This window comes from Aphelocoma coerulescens, chromosome 4 (assembly GCF_041296385.1).
Source record: "Aphelocoma coerulescens isolate FSJ_1873_10779 chromosome 4, UR_Acoe_1.0, whole genome shotgun sequence".
Lineage (NCBI taxonomy): Eukaryota > Metazoa > Chordata > Aves > Passeriformes > Corvidae > Aphelocoma > Aphelocoma coerulescens.
In genome coordinates, this window is record NC_091017.1 from 42767993 (window position 1) to 42783262 (window position 15270).

Consider the following 15270-nt stretch of genomic DNA (forward strand, 5'->3'; position numbering starts at 1 on the left):
CCTGGAAACATTTTTAAAATTAAAAATACACCAGAATTTAAAAAATTTAAGGACCATCAAAGAATACTGTACATTTATACCACTATGTAACAGTATGTATAAATACTTGGCAGTAAAGCTTCAGTAGAGAGTGAATTTCAATGAAAAAGTTATTAATATTTAGTTTGACAAGGAAAGTTTGCAATAGCAGATGTATCTTCTCTGGGTGTCATTCTTCCATCCCACTGTAGCTGGTCATTGCAGACTGTGCAGGATCCTTTTTCTCCCCCTCAGTTTAGCTCTTCTGATCAGTCCCCTGATGTGCATTTCTAACAAGAAGCCTCCTGTTGAGTGTGACAGCCAGATCTTTATGTACTGCAAGCCTTAATCTTGTTATTGGTGAATGTCCTCATGCCTGATGATTTTGTAGATTACCCAATAAAAAATGTTGAAAATCAGAAAGGCTAATGGGAAACAAGCTCTGGATATTGTGTCTATCTTCTTGGCCCGGTCAATGAATACCTTTCTCATCTCATCAGGGCTTTTTGGTACAGCTTGAACAGGATTATTTGGCCCCTTTTGTGTCATTCCGTCTTTTGCTGGCACACATGGGCCCACTCCATATGCTGTAATGCTAAACTGACTATCACGTGTATCATCATCCTGTTGGGGAAAAAAAAAAGAAAAGAAAGAAGAGCAAGAAGTTTTTTATTTAAATTATTATTTACAGAAACCTTACCTGCTTCTAAATAGCAGTTGCACCATTACCTCATCGACTTCTTGAATCCACAGCTTATCTTAACCTGTTGAAATTTCATCCCTATCAGAGTCTGTTAAAAATATTGCTGGATCCTTAACAGGCACAGAATTTTCTATTTGTTTATAGAGTCTGTAATTCATTTAGTGAAATGAGAAAGCTTAGTAAACTAGTGGTAATTGGGCACCCAATTCAGTTTAAGTTTCTCCATTTACAGTAAATATGTGAAGTCTTCAAATGGACAAACTTCACACTGGTCTTTTAGAAAACAGCTATTAAGTCTGTAGATTGCCTTACAACCTGGGATCCTGGCCTCTGGAGATACTCCTCATAAAATCACTAATGATATGCACATTAATTATATTTGTGAGAATTCTGCCTATCTGGCCATTGTATATTTAATCAATCTTATCTACATGCCTAATTTCTGCTGTTCCCTGTGAATACATCAGATAAAGAGAATAGTACATAAAATGTCTTAGTTTAAAATAAAATAAATGGAAGCTAAAGGCCTGATTTTTCTTCTGACTTATTCTTCTGTCAGTTCAGGGCAAAACTAGCAAAGACATTCAGGATTAAGGAACTACAAAAGAAAGTGATTCTTAATCACATGGCACAGAAACAGAAGTGGATGTTCTGAAGATATACATATTTTCATAACATACAAATAAACAATGTTGCTTGTGTCTGGAGACATGTTTTTTACTCCTCTTTACCTGGTTATAGGTATCCTCAAGTAATAAAAAAGGCACCTATGCAGACAAATAAATGATACATAATCTGTGAAGTCAGGACTAAATTTGGTTCCAGCGTACTCCTTCATTAATTAGGTTACCCAAGAATAGTCATGTGATTTTGATGGCATTCACCATTTTTTCAATGCAAATTTTAAATTCAGGAATGTCTATTTTTCATGTCTAATTTAGCTTAGTTGCTTTAGGATTCTACAGTTTTATGAAATATAGAAATTACTATGTTAATTCTTAAGGATTTTGAAAAATAATTTCTGTAAGTATTATAAAAAGAGTTGAGCAGCTGTTAATTTTTTTTTTTTTTGGTAGGAGAATTTTTGATATTTTAAAAGTCTTCCTAGTTTAAATTAAAGTAAAAAAACTAAAAAATATTTATTTGGCAAAGCAAGTCAAATAATTCTGTTTCAATTCAATAGTTTGAAGTATTTTTTTTACTTTATCCTCTTACTTTATATGAATGCAATTTCTCAATAGCACAACTTAAATCCAAAGTTCCAAACTTTTCATTTTGAAAATGTCTGTGACATTTTGAAAATCTGAAAACATTTTTCAGTGAAGAATTAATTTTAAACATATTTAAAGCTTCCATCAAATAACTGCTAATTACTTTGTTTAAAAAAATTCCAACAAGTTTTATTATCAATATTGGTTGAATATGTTATCTACAAAAGAATGCAGATAAATTACTAAGTTTGAAGTGAACTATTTGGCCATCAGCTTGACCATCCAGCAGAGCTGTAGTTATCATCCAGCTGAAATACTTCTTCATATACATAAATTGAATAAACATAGAGACTGATATAGTTTACTGACACTACTATATCTCAACTCTGTATTAGAATTTGCCTTTAAAAACTAAAAAGAAAGAAAAATTAACGTGAAAGAAAAGGAGGAAAAATCACTGACTGACTTTACTATGGAAATGAAAAACAGAAATACAAAATGATAGGATCATTATTTGATGACGTGATAAAACAGAGATTTAATTACTGCAATAGTGTTCCTCTCCTGTCAGATAAGAATGGGAAATAATACCTTTAATGTAGTTGTATTCTAGACTAGTTGTAGTCTTGTGTTCCAGTTAAGAGAAGTATTACGTTATAAATGCATGTACTGTGAGAATTTACCATAAGCTTGCCATTTAAACACCTTCACATGTACATTTCAGGGTTTTGTCTTTTCATGTTTCTTCAGAAAATAATGCTTATGACTGCACAGGCTGAGAAAGATAATAAAATTTTCTTCTGAGTAGATTTCAGCTATGCAGGTTTTCAGGATCAGGTACTATATACTAAGACTTTACTGTCTCTGTTTTAGGTTTACCTGAATGGAATGGTCCCCTAGAATGTTTTAAAAGTCAGGTCTCTCCTTATTTTTGTGCTTGCAGACATCCTGTTTTTCATCTGCAAGCAGACTGCTTGGAAATGCTCTCTGTTGTTGAATTGATGTGAAGCTCCTTGTAGGAATCCAGCATTTCTGCCCAGTGTCTGTTGGATGGTGTCTCCATGAGGGCAGGCAGGATGGCTGGAGCCAGCCAAGCCACACCATGGTGTTAGGGCTGGTGGATATGCAGGAAAGGGCATCTTCTGGAACATACCAAGAGCCTCCATAATTCTTTTCAGTGGCCACAGCTTGAATAATCAAAATGTGGTTCTGCAAGTTTTCCAGCAGTTCATAATGCAGAGAAATCACTAGGTTGGCCTCAGATTCATACCTTGTGCACAGCAAGAAAGACGCAGTTACTGCTATTATCAATACTAGCTTTGAGTGGTTTTTTGAGGGCATTTATGTCAGTGAAACCCCTTTTGTTTTTTTCTATTGATTGACTTGGCTGAAGTCCCTTTTTTTGACTAGAAATACGTCTCAGAATGCATGTGTCTGAGGCTACAGACGTAGAAATCATCTAAAGGACAATACCCTATATGACCCAGTTGACAGTATTTACTGTGGATCTTTCTGAAAAATCCTGCATATTGGCAGAATTAATAGAATTATTTTTTTAAAGTGATAAGCTTTCGTTTCTTTTGTGTACTTTTTAGTGTATCATCACTAAAGAAAAGAAAACTATTTCTTATAGATTTTTCATAAAACATTAAAAATCTTATGATGAATGAACTTTAGTAAGAGTTTGATTTGAATGCACTTTTCACACATTCAGATTTAGAATTAACAGCTTGAAAGCTGTTCTGCATACAGTTACATTTAAATATTTTATAATTTCTATTAAAATTACTATAATTAAGGAATGAAAAAAATGTAGATAAAAGGTTTTATTTGGAAAGTTAGAATTCTTTAATGGTCTGAAGGAAATAATTTCAATTCATTTATTTCTGTATCAGTGTTGTTCTACAAAATACTTAGCTATAAATTAATAGAAAACTGTGAGTTTTGTGGTCTTGTGACAATGGTGTTTTCTGTCCATGTGCCTAGTAATACATTGATCTTGAGAAATAACATGCATAGGGGCTGAAAATAACTCCATAGCCATAGATTGGCTATGGCTTACATAGATTGTAAGGTGTGATAACAACTTGAAAACTTATTTGAAGCCTTGACTTTGGTAATTTGAACACTATCTTTTTTACTGTTCAATTTTGAGAAGGAAAGCAGTAGTGAGTTGTTTTGCACTACAAACAGTGCAAAATTTTAGTACCATGTTTTAATCCAGATTTAAACATATCAAAAGGGATTATAAAATTAACAAGACGGTACCTTTACTAACATTTCACGTCATCACATACAGGTAGCAACGAAGGCATATGAAGTTCACATGGGAAGACATTATTTCAGACAAAAGGACAGGGCCTCTGTTAATGGTTGGATATCACATTATGACAAATGGGACATCTTCTTCATAGTTTACCCTTAAATTTGTACTGTAGATTTGAGGCAAAGTCCCGTCTATACGTCCTGTACATCTCAAGCCATTGCTATGCTGCAATGATTCACTGATTTCATTTCCATCAAGAACTCCCTCAAAATACTTTCATCAAAACGGATGGTTGACCAAAAAGAAAACAAAAGAAAAAAAGGTGTGATTACCATTAAAGACAATCTAGTTTGCATGTCTATTTTCCTCTCTAAAGATATGGTGATCTTTAGATTTTGAAAATAGAACTAAAAGACTGAATATCCCCAAAACCTAAATATATTAACAGCTAACCTAAAACCAAATTGTTGTTATTCAGTATATGTACCCAGTTAATATTATTCCCATGGAATGTAAATGCAACTAAGAAAAAGCGCTGATCATAGGTGTGTTTCAGTATCCCTGTATGACTTCTGCTGTTTTTGTCCTTTTGTCTTTTAAGAAGGAAATGAATCATTAACACTCATTCTGAAGGAATGGTAACATAATATTTCTGAATAGCTCTTTTCCCTGGCCAGGTTTCCTTTTTTGTCAAAGAACTGTGGTTCATATACTAAGTATCAAATGAAGTCTCAAATTGGGAACCAAAATTCCCCTGTTCTCAGGATTCATTATGCCACTTGTGTATTAGACCCTTTCAAAAAAATCTCCTATACCTACTGTGATGCTTATTGGGAAACGGCATTGAGTAGGTTGCACATTATGTTGCAACAACAGCTTTTATTTATAAATGAATTTATAAAACAATCCCAGGCACTTCAAAATTTTTGCTAGTTCTGTACAAACTGGGTTGGGCCTCTGAAAAGAAATTTTCCTTTCAGTAATTTGGAACCACTGGGTGAACTCCATACTTACAATCATAAAAATGGTGGCCAGAGGGTGCAGTTATACTTAAGAATTGCCTTTGATGCTGCTCTGTTTTCTGGGAAATGAGGCTGCAAATGAACTAGATGGTGTGAGAAAGAGGCAGTGACTATAGGTGGAAAAAGCATAAAGAAAATGGCAGGGATAGATGAGGTTTGGATGCCAAAATGTCTTGTTGCAGCTCTGTACATAATTGCAATTTGTATAACCATAGAATTACTGCAGGGGTCTTATTCGAGTTCAAACATATCCTTCTTAAGAGAGATATTCCAGTTCCTCTGTGTTTTCAATCAACATTGAGAAGGTATAACCTCTAGTTTTAATAAATTTAAAAAATACTCCAACCTATGAAAACCTGCAAATTTGTTTGAGGATCTGTTTAGAAATAAAATGGAATTCAATGATTTGAACAAAGCATCTGAAAAATACAGAAGAGTCAGTAAGTATGACATTTAGCCAGAAATAAACAACTTTGCATTAGATGGAAAGCCAATGGCTCTGCAGTAGTTCTGGGAAAAGACCTGGAAGAAATGGAAGATCACAATCTTGATATGGGTCAATAACACGATGTTGTTTAAAAGGAAAATGGTAGACTGGTTTGAATAAACAAGTGTATTACTTGCATCATTTGATCCTTTGGCTGCTTTCAATTGTTACTGTGTAGGTTTCATGTTGTTCATGTTGCAAACACAGTTTTGTGGAATTATATGGACTTATTAGGAGAATTTCCAGGGAAGGTGGATGAGAAAAAAGCAAACCACAACAAAATCCCCAAAACCCAAACCAAACCAAATTCAAAAACTGTATCCACTGGGAATGTTTATAGAAAAGACTGAATGGAAATGTGCAAATGGTGACATGAAGGAACAAAGTAGTCTGGTTTCTGTATCCTTTCTAGACAAGACATGACAGGACAGAAAATGCATTAGTAAAACAACCTTTTTAAACAATTGGAATAGATTTCAGGGGAGCTTGTGGAATTTTCATGACTGGGATGAATTAGGTATGAATGATCTTAAGTCAGGAAAATGGATCCACTTACCTCCCAAAGACACTGAAATTCAATCATAGGACTATTGCTTTGGTTACTTGGTAAAAGTAAATATTTCTTGCAACAGGCATATCTTTCTAATTACAAGGAAAATAGACTTTGGAAATCCTTCACCTGTCCTACTGCAATTACCTATTATTCATAAATGATGTCTCCTTTCAACAGATACCTGAAATGAAACATTTCCAAGCTGACCTATTTTTGTACTTTTGCAACACAGTCAAATCCCTAGAAGTTTTGCTGTACCCTTGTAGATAAAATTCCAGTGGCAAAAAATTTCTGTATTCAACAATTAGAATTCACCTGGTAGAAAAACCTGATCTTAGTAAAACGTCCCAAGATGGTAAGCATACAGAATGAAAAACTCTGATAAGTTATCCTATCTGCCTTATTTCTCTAATAGTTTTGGACATAAATACTGAAAAGAATACTGTTTTTCTCTTTGCCAAAGAAGAAAATGTAATGTTCAAGGAAGCCCCTGAAGTTTATTTTAAATGCAGCCTTTTTACATAACTTATTTTCACCTCTTGACTTTATGGTCAAATGAATATTTCTTAATACATGGTAGTTTGAAAAGTCAGTGCAATCTGCTCCCTGACAGCCAGTGGCTGTTTGACCTAGTCCAAAGGAAAAACAAACATACAAAACTTTATAATCGTGAGCTATAGTAACTGACTTTGAAAAGACAAAAGAAGAAGGAAAACCAAGGTACTCTGAGTTATGATCCTAGGGCCTGCATTTCATGTTATAAATTGTGGTGAATAAGTAATAACATTTGTGGTAAGGAAGGCTAGTTACTAACTGCAGTTTTTAATCTGTAAGACGTCATTTATTATTTGTATAACAGTGGGTTTAGAATGTGATCCAAATTTCTTTCTGAGAGATAAAATCTCCATGCTGTAATGTTTCAAGTCCTGTATACTTGTTGGGCAAGGAAAGGTTTAATAAAACATTGAGAAAGAGAGGAGCAATTGGTTGACCTGTGCCTAGAGCTTGAGGTGTATTCTCAGAGGTTAACTCTGTCCAGGAGCTCTAGCTCTACATGGAATTGGAGTGAGTTTAAAACCATTTATTTAAAATAATCGTTTCTGAAAAACTACTAGTTTTCTAAAATCATAACCTTGCATAGGAACAAAGCATTTTTTGGTAAATTTAGACTGAGAAGCTTGCCTCATGATGAAACATATAGGTACAGGGAAGAAAGGAAAGCATATGCCCCTGAACATATCTAATAGCCTCATCTGAAGTGTGTTATAAAGAAAAACATTGAAATGCATGTCTCCAGAATCAGAGCAGAATAATTGGTACCTTATTGTACACTCTAAAGTCTCTAATTCTAATCCCTTAATTTTATGAGAATTTAGCAGGCAACCTACCTGAAGCTAAGGACTCTCTCATGAAGTGTAGCATTAGAATAAGGACTTTTAAGTGTCATTTCAAAAATACTATGATCCAGAAAAATAATGTCTACGCAGTTAGTTATTCATGCACAAACTTTTTTTTCTTTAAAAGGTCTTCTCTTAGCAGTCCTTTTTATATTGTGGTTCCTTCCTCACATACCTCTAAGCCAAAATTTAATTGATTGTTATTGCTGAATGGGTGTCTGGTGAGTTTGAAGTCTTGCTAACAGGGAGCTGAAAAGAGATTTGGTTTGATTCTGAGGAAGGAAGATACTACCTGCCAGTTCCTAATCCTGTGGTCATAATAATTGACCTGCATTTAAGAAAGATGTCAATTAAATTGAATATGGTAAATTTGCTTGAGATCCAGAAGAAACAATAATACATGGTGAGAAAGATTAATGGACTAAAAGTATAGTGACATAATATATCACTTATCACAGCTGTTTGTATTTGATACATGATTCAGTTTTTGTGACTTACCTCCCCTCTTTCCAGTAATCCATGTCTGCCCCACCCCATTCTTCCCATTCCAAACCTTTAAGCAGCTTTCAGAGAGCTGCCATATTTCAAGAACAAACACCTTGTCACAAAGCTGCTCTTTTTGCTGCTACTGTCAGCAGGAAGAAAGAAGCACATTTTTCACAGGGTCAAATGTTGAACGCAGGTACTTGCAGTCTGAATCATCCTCTAGTCTACAGTACCTGGGATTCTCTGTACAGCTGAAGCTGAAGAAGTCTGGGACTCAACACAGAGGAACAGGCAGATGTATGAAAATGTCATTTTCACCTGACTGTCTGGCCTGCCTTTTAACATGGAGTCTCACCAACAGAGACTGCTTAGGTAGGCTTTACAACAGTGCAGATTTTCAGCATCTTCTAAGCGAGAGGGAAACTTGTAAAATATGTTCTCCTGGTGATGTAAGCAGTAGACTGAGGTAAGTCCTCAATGAAAGATGATTGAACTGAGTCATGTTGCTATGGTCAGACTTTCATCCACTAGTAATATTCTAGATACTGATAGTGACAGGCTCTGCATGACATCAGTGATGTATCATTTAATATCATTTAGTTAGTATCATTTAATAAGTAGGCTGGAAACCTATTTACACTTTGTAAAATCTGAAGTAGGAGTTACATATTGTTGTAAGAAATTTTCCTTATTTGTTGATTTAACTACAGATTTCAGAGTTCAAACTTGTAGCCTTAGCTGTTTGGCTTTGCACGCTGGTAGTGAGTTATTTTACTGGTAGTCTGGATAGCTCCAGCTATAATATAAATGGTAATAACCATGACTATAATTAAGTTTCTTACTAGTAATATGAACAAAATTAACAGGACAGAAGAAAACCCTGCAAACTTACCAGCCTTTTAAAGTAAAATGTTTGTTCTTCTACCAATAGTGTTATTTGAAAAAGTACTTTGTGTATTAAAAAATATTTGCATGAAACACAGCTGTTAAGGCTTTGAATTGAGTATTAGAATGAAATTAGGAAACAAAATTTGTTGAATCTCAATGTAGTAAAAACTGCTGCAAATACCAGTAACATTCATTCACTGAAGTATAATCTAACTCTTGTAACAGAGTGAAATTCATGCTTGTGCAGATGGCTCCCACATGGCCCATGCCTCATTTAAATCCCTCTTAATCCCTCTTTCGAGAATTCAAGTTGGATTTATTCAATTCATAGTCCTTGTAGTGACCCTCTGCCGATAGTGAATTTAGTGCTGCGCTGCCATTTTATTTATATTGCCACTTCAAGGTGTGGTATATTTACCAAATTAACCCTGTATCCCTGCATAATTCAGCCAGACTCTTCCAAAGCTGTGAACACTGTTACTTTTACCTTGCTCTTCTTCCTTTTGCGTCGGAATCTCAGAAGTTCTTTATGCTGCCTTGACACAAAGTTTACAGCTGCATACTCCAAAAGTGCAGAAAATACAAAGAGCAGACACACGGCCATCCAGATGTCAATGGCTTTGACATATGACACCTATGAGAAGAGACAGGAGAAGCCTGAGCATGTTAAAACCACAGATGCAAAGTTTAGTATTTCATGTCAGGAGGAAGTGCATTATTGACACACCCCAACAGTACTTTTATGGAACAAAACTTAGCATGAAAGTTAGGTAATAATAAGAACAACAATTCAACCTATCAATGTTAAGTTTTTGTTTAAAAAATTTGCTCTTTTACAATATGTGTTTAAAGCATTAAGCGTTCCTTATAGTGCACTGTTTATTACATCACAAACCAAATAATCCTCAAAAAACACATGCTCTTCCTTCATTTGTTCCACTGAGATCTGTGAATGACACTAAGGAAGCAAAATATAGCTTGTAGTGGGACCAGTGGGAAGTCCTGTATTAAAATGGATGTGGCCAAAAGTTCCTGGAATAAAAATTAGATAGAAGAAAGGAGATAGGTGTAGAGGTCTGATGTGTTCATTCTCTGCTAATAGAGGCACAGTAAATCAAATGTATAGTTTCAAATTAGTCCTGTATCTTTGACACAGTGAAGGCACTGTTAAGAGCTGTTAACGTTCACATTTCTCTACATTTTAATGTAGGTGTGTTTGTAACTAGTGAGCTAATTAATAATTTAGGCAGCTTTGAGAAAGGAATATAATTGAGAATCTATGGTTAGAATCTATGGCCTTTAGAATTTCAGTCATATCTGCTAGCATGTCATCAGATACTGGGATGTGAAAAAGGATGAGCCAGTCAATTGTTCAGCAGGGTTTATGTAGTACTGAATAACATTGTTTTCACTGCCTGTTAAGGTTTATGGAATTAACTAGATATGGGGCTGGCTAAATAGTTGAGAGAGGGAAGAATTAGAATATATTTGGCTGGAGAATCAAAAATCCTCTCAATATTTCAAAATTATTTATCTGTTTAGAAAATGATTGGACACCAATAATTAAAACACAAGGTTGACTGAAATGGTTTGTCACATAACATTATGATTGATATAGTACAAACAAAGGAAATTTTGCCTACCTTTGGAAGAGATGCTCGTGAACCTGAGCTTTGTGTTGTCATGGTCAGTACAGTTGTTATGCCTAAAGCCACTCTGGCTGGAGCTGCATCCATATTGATCCAAAATGACACCCAGGAGAGAATCACGATCAAGAGGCTCGGTATGTACATCTGGATGAGATAGTAACCCATCTGCCTCTCAAGGTGAAATCGGACTTCGATACACGTAAACTTTCCTTTTTACAACAAAGAAGAAATATTCAAGAGAAATAGAATGTTTTTACTGTCAACATCTAGTGCACAGTCCTAAAGAATGTATGCTATGTCAAATGTATTTGTTCCCAAGAAAAAGATTTATGTTTTGAATTCTCTACAGTGATTTTTAATAAACACAGTCCCCATCATAAAAAGACTATTTATTGGAAAAAAAAAGGGCAGAAAACCTGAAAAATTAAGAATCTGATAAGCTTTGAAATTCTTATTTTCTTACAAAAAACAAACCATAATTCATTATGACAATAGGAAATTTCCTCTGTGAGATCACATTTTTTGCCACTTATGATTTGGAAATGCTTCTGTGTACAAAGAAAATGCTTGCTTCCCCAATGTATAATATTTCCTTTATGTTTTGGTTCAATTTTAAGCTTAATCTTATTTTTATTAAACTAAAAATTGGGAAAATCATAGTGAGATCAGTATGGGCATTAGGTTATCAATAGGAAAGTCTGCTAAATCTCTCCCTGTGTCCCCATTCAAACTGTTCCAGCTCATAAGTGAAATGACCAAGTTCCAAACACAGATTGAAGACTAAAAAAGACCAGAGCTTAGGAAACTTTAGGAAGGTAACTAAATGACCTAGTTTTATCTAGGTACTGAACATAAAGCAACTTCTACTGACTTAATCAAACCAGAACAACAATGAAAAAATCTATTGTTAGCTCATATAAATTCCATAAACCCATAATTTTATATTATTCAGATTGTTGTGGGGTTGGATTTTTTTTCCCACCCTGTAATCTGTAGATTATTTCGCAGATCTTGACCTGGCCTCATTAGATTTTCTAATTCTGCTCAATGGTCATATTAGTCACATAAGAATGGTGCTGAAGGCAATGTTGTTACTGTGTGTGTATATATGAAGCAGTTTCTCACATCAACAAATAAACAGTTTTCTTCCTCATTTTGAGAGAAAATATTTCCTAATTCTAAATTTACCAAGGAAGGTTATACAGTTATTTATTTCTTAAGTGGTATGAAGCTCTTTGGTTATGTTTTCCACTAAGTTTTGATACCTATTTTCCTATTCAAGTTTTACTTGCCAAAATGACATTTTATACAGAATTTTTCCACATTAAAAAAAAAAAAAAAATAGCAACTAATAGCAATTTGATATTTATCAGATTTAAAAAATTATGTAATGGATTTGTGAGTTTATCCTATACTAATATATTGGTTTATGCTGTGACAATAGTGCTAGGCATACAGAAATGAACTTAGATAAAGTCAAACTGAAATATTTTTTTTCTAGGGATATTAAGTGCTTCTGAACTTCATTATTTTCATAACATTTCTTTTTACAGGCCACTAGTTTTTCCATGATATCATAATGAATGTAATTTTATGATATTTTTATTCAGCTGAGGCAGTAAAAAAAATTTAGAAAGATGTTTGTTATGATGTTCAATTTTAATATTACATTCTGCATCGCAGGAGTTTTATATCTGCAAGCTCAATTATTAGTTCCATTCCTAATTGCCAGTGTTTTCTGAATCCTATCTACACTCCCAAAATCCGTGTCCCAGATCGTGGCTCAACCATCTGCTGTCCAAGCTTCAGGACTGATTTCTGCCTCAATCACGGGATGAAATCCTGGTTTAAAAAAGTGAATGGGAATTTTGGTGTTTACTTCAGAAAAGGTCAGGATATTCCCCTACAATTCTCTTCCATGGTCTTCAAAAGGATACCTATGCAATTTAGTTTTTCACTTAGCAATTCAGTACACCCCACATAATCAGAAGTTCTGCACTGACTGGCCTTTGTTGGAATCATATTCTTCAAACTGGTTCTTACCCTGAAGATTTCTATTTTTTTTTTGTGACATTCATTCTGTTAATTCAGCCACCTTGGACAGCAGCAGTCCACAGTAAATCGTGCTGGTAAGGAGTGACAGAAATGCATCAGCCCAATCTAGGTCTAAGCAAAGCCATTTTATTGGGCATCATATAGTAAGAATTGTTCAGCATGCAACATTTTTTTCTTATAGGGTATTATATTCTCCTTTCAAAACAAATTAGGAAGGAAAACTAAGGAGCATCAGTTCGTAATATATGCATACGCATATATGAAGTGTCAATAAACATTAATTATTGTTTGTATGTTGGTTTTTTCATCCAGAGAAATGTGGGATAAAAGATCTGAATTTCTTTCATGAGGACTCCAGTGGACTTGAACTATTACAGACCACTCAGCAAAAAAATTCTGTGGTCCTAAACAGTGAACAGTAAATAATACCGTAGCTCTGATATGGATTATTTTATGTGGTTGCAAATTTGACAGATCTAACTGAACTAAGCAGAAAGAGAAGAATGGTTGTGAGCAACAGAATCCTAACAAAATTCTAAATGAAAGAAGTGCAAATGGAATGTATCATAACCACAGGGAAGGAGAGAAAAAAGCAGAGATAATGAAGAGGCCAGAGCTAGGACTGAATGATGTGTCAGAAGAATTATACAGAACCTTTTTTTTGCTTGGTTCAGAAATTTTGTAAATATCTTTGGTCAAGGAAAAAAGAAAAGCTGAAAACCTATTACACCAGGACCAAACAAAAAATTGGAAAAAAAAAAAAAAAGAAAGTGGAATGTTTCTCAAAGTAGAAAAATGTCTTTGCTTAGCTCCACAACGTGTGCCACTTAGAGTGCTGCCTTTGTCTTAGACCCAGCAAGTTTACAGGCTTGCCAGGTACATATCCAGTGCTTCCTAGACAAGACTACTCTTGTGTTGCTCTCTTGCAGCACAGCACTGAAAAATTAATATACAGCAGCTCCCCCAGGAAGATGGGTGGCTACCCCGTTAGACACTCTTCTCTGCTGCTCCACTACTGAGTATTGGAGAAAGGCAGCAGATGGAGTGAGTCTCAGCACTGCAGTTGCAGCAGTTGCTGGTCTAAGTGTGAAAGAGTTGATGTTAGCTTTTGCCTTTCCTGACTGAAATCAGAACCACCTGCATAAACCTGGCTAATGAAGCTGAGTGGAAAAAGAAAACACTTGCACTAGCAGATGTGCGCTTCAGCTAGGAGGCAGCCAGCAGAAGCTGTGGTGTTGTTTCCCACCTGAAGCAGCATTCAGCTGTGGGCCTCCTTTCTCTTCCTGTATTCCATTTCAAATTCAAAGCCAGGTTAGCTGTGGTTTAATCTATTTGACTGGGAGCTTGAATGGATCAGAAGAGACATACCCATAAAGTCATCTCAGCTGGGGAATGAGATAGACAAGCAACTAAGAGCACTGCTCTAATAATTCATTTGAAGTATGTGAAAGGTAAACTCCAGTTCATTTTGATATGCATTGTGAATGTCACAGAGAGTGCCTAGTAGGAGGATAGGAATCCCTTGAGGTATTGTGGTTTTGCTGAACTGTGCAACAAACTACCTGATGGTAGTTTCAGATTAAAACTAAATATAACTGTGCACACAATCCATAAAATGGATTTTTGTAATGCAAAAGAAAGAAAAACTATTGAGGGCTTCCTAAATGAAATATTTTTTTCCTGAATTGAGGTAGCATTTTTCGTGTTCATAAGTCTAGTCTAACCAGGGATTTAAGTGTGCGAAAGGCGCAAAAGTGCTGACTTGATGAATGCTGTACCTACGTGTGGGAACGCACTGGTGTATAAGCATGAGATGGTGCATTTTTCTCTCTTATCCATATTCTTTGGTAACAACACTGTTAGAGCTGCTGGACTGGCATGATTTCCATGAAATGTCGAAATGTCCATGCTGAAACCATTAGCATAGTGAAAAAAAATGTATTGTAGTCAGTCTATATGATTTTTCTTTTCCCCAGAAAGCATAAATTGCTTTTCTTTGGAGTCAGTATCTAGATTGATTTACCAAAATATGAATATGAATCCAATATCGATATCCAACTGAGACAGACAAAGACTCTCTAACAGTTTAGAGTTAGAAAGCGCATGTTTTATTTGGCGCCAGGCTCTATGTGGGATAGCTCCCTAAGACGCAGGCCCTGATACAAGCAAACATGATACCTTTTATTTCCAAATATTATGAATATTCAAAATACAAATGCATGTTCATAACATTAACACCTCCCATTCTCCGCTTCGTATGGAAATGAGCTTAAATGTCATTAAGCATGCGCAGTGTGTGTCCTGAATTGAGTTGGTGGTCTTGAATTGGGTCAGTGGTCCCAAAAAAGATGAAGTAACTCATCTTCCTCATTTTGACCTTTTTGCTTCTCTGAACTTTAACAATCCTAGTTACTTTAGTGACCTGTAAGTTTCTTCTTGTGTGACTTTTGGATGGGTTCCCACCAAGGGAGGAAATTGGTGATTGTCCTTGTTGCCTACACCAACTCATCAATGTTTCTACTCCTCATTCTAAGC

The 15270-nt window shown here is 35.1% G+C and overlaps 1 protein-coding gene across 2 annotated transcripts in view; it reads right to left on the reverse strand.

Moving 5' to 3' along the window:
* Nucleotides 1-345: 345 nt before the first annotated feature.
* The window catches only part of GLRA3 (glycine receptor alpha 3), an 87011-nt gene continuing 72086 nt past the window's right edge, over nucleotides 346-15270 (reverse strand). The window contains exons 7-11 of one of the 2 annotated variants that reach the window (XM_069012150.1): nucleotides 10675-10889; nucleotides 9519-9665; nucleotides 4352-4471; nucleotides 719-721; nucleotides 346-642 (exon numbers count right to left, since the gene is read on the reverse strand). In XM_069012150.1, coding sequence (XP_068868251.1) covers nucleotides 373-642; nucleotides 719-721; nucleotides 4352-4471; nucleotides 9519-9665; nucleotides 10675-10889 — 755 coding nt within the window. In that variant the 3' untranslated portion in view covers nucleotides 346-372. The remainder of the gene's footprint in view (nucleotides 643-718; nucleotides 722-4351; nucleotides 4472-9518; nucleotides 9666-10674; nucleotides 10890-15270) is intronic. The other variant, XM_069012149.1, reaches the window with a different exon arrangement.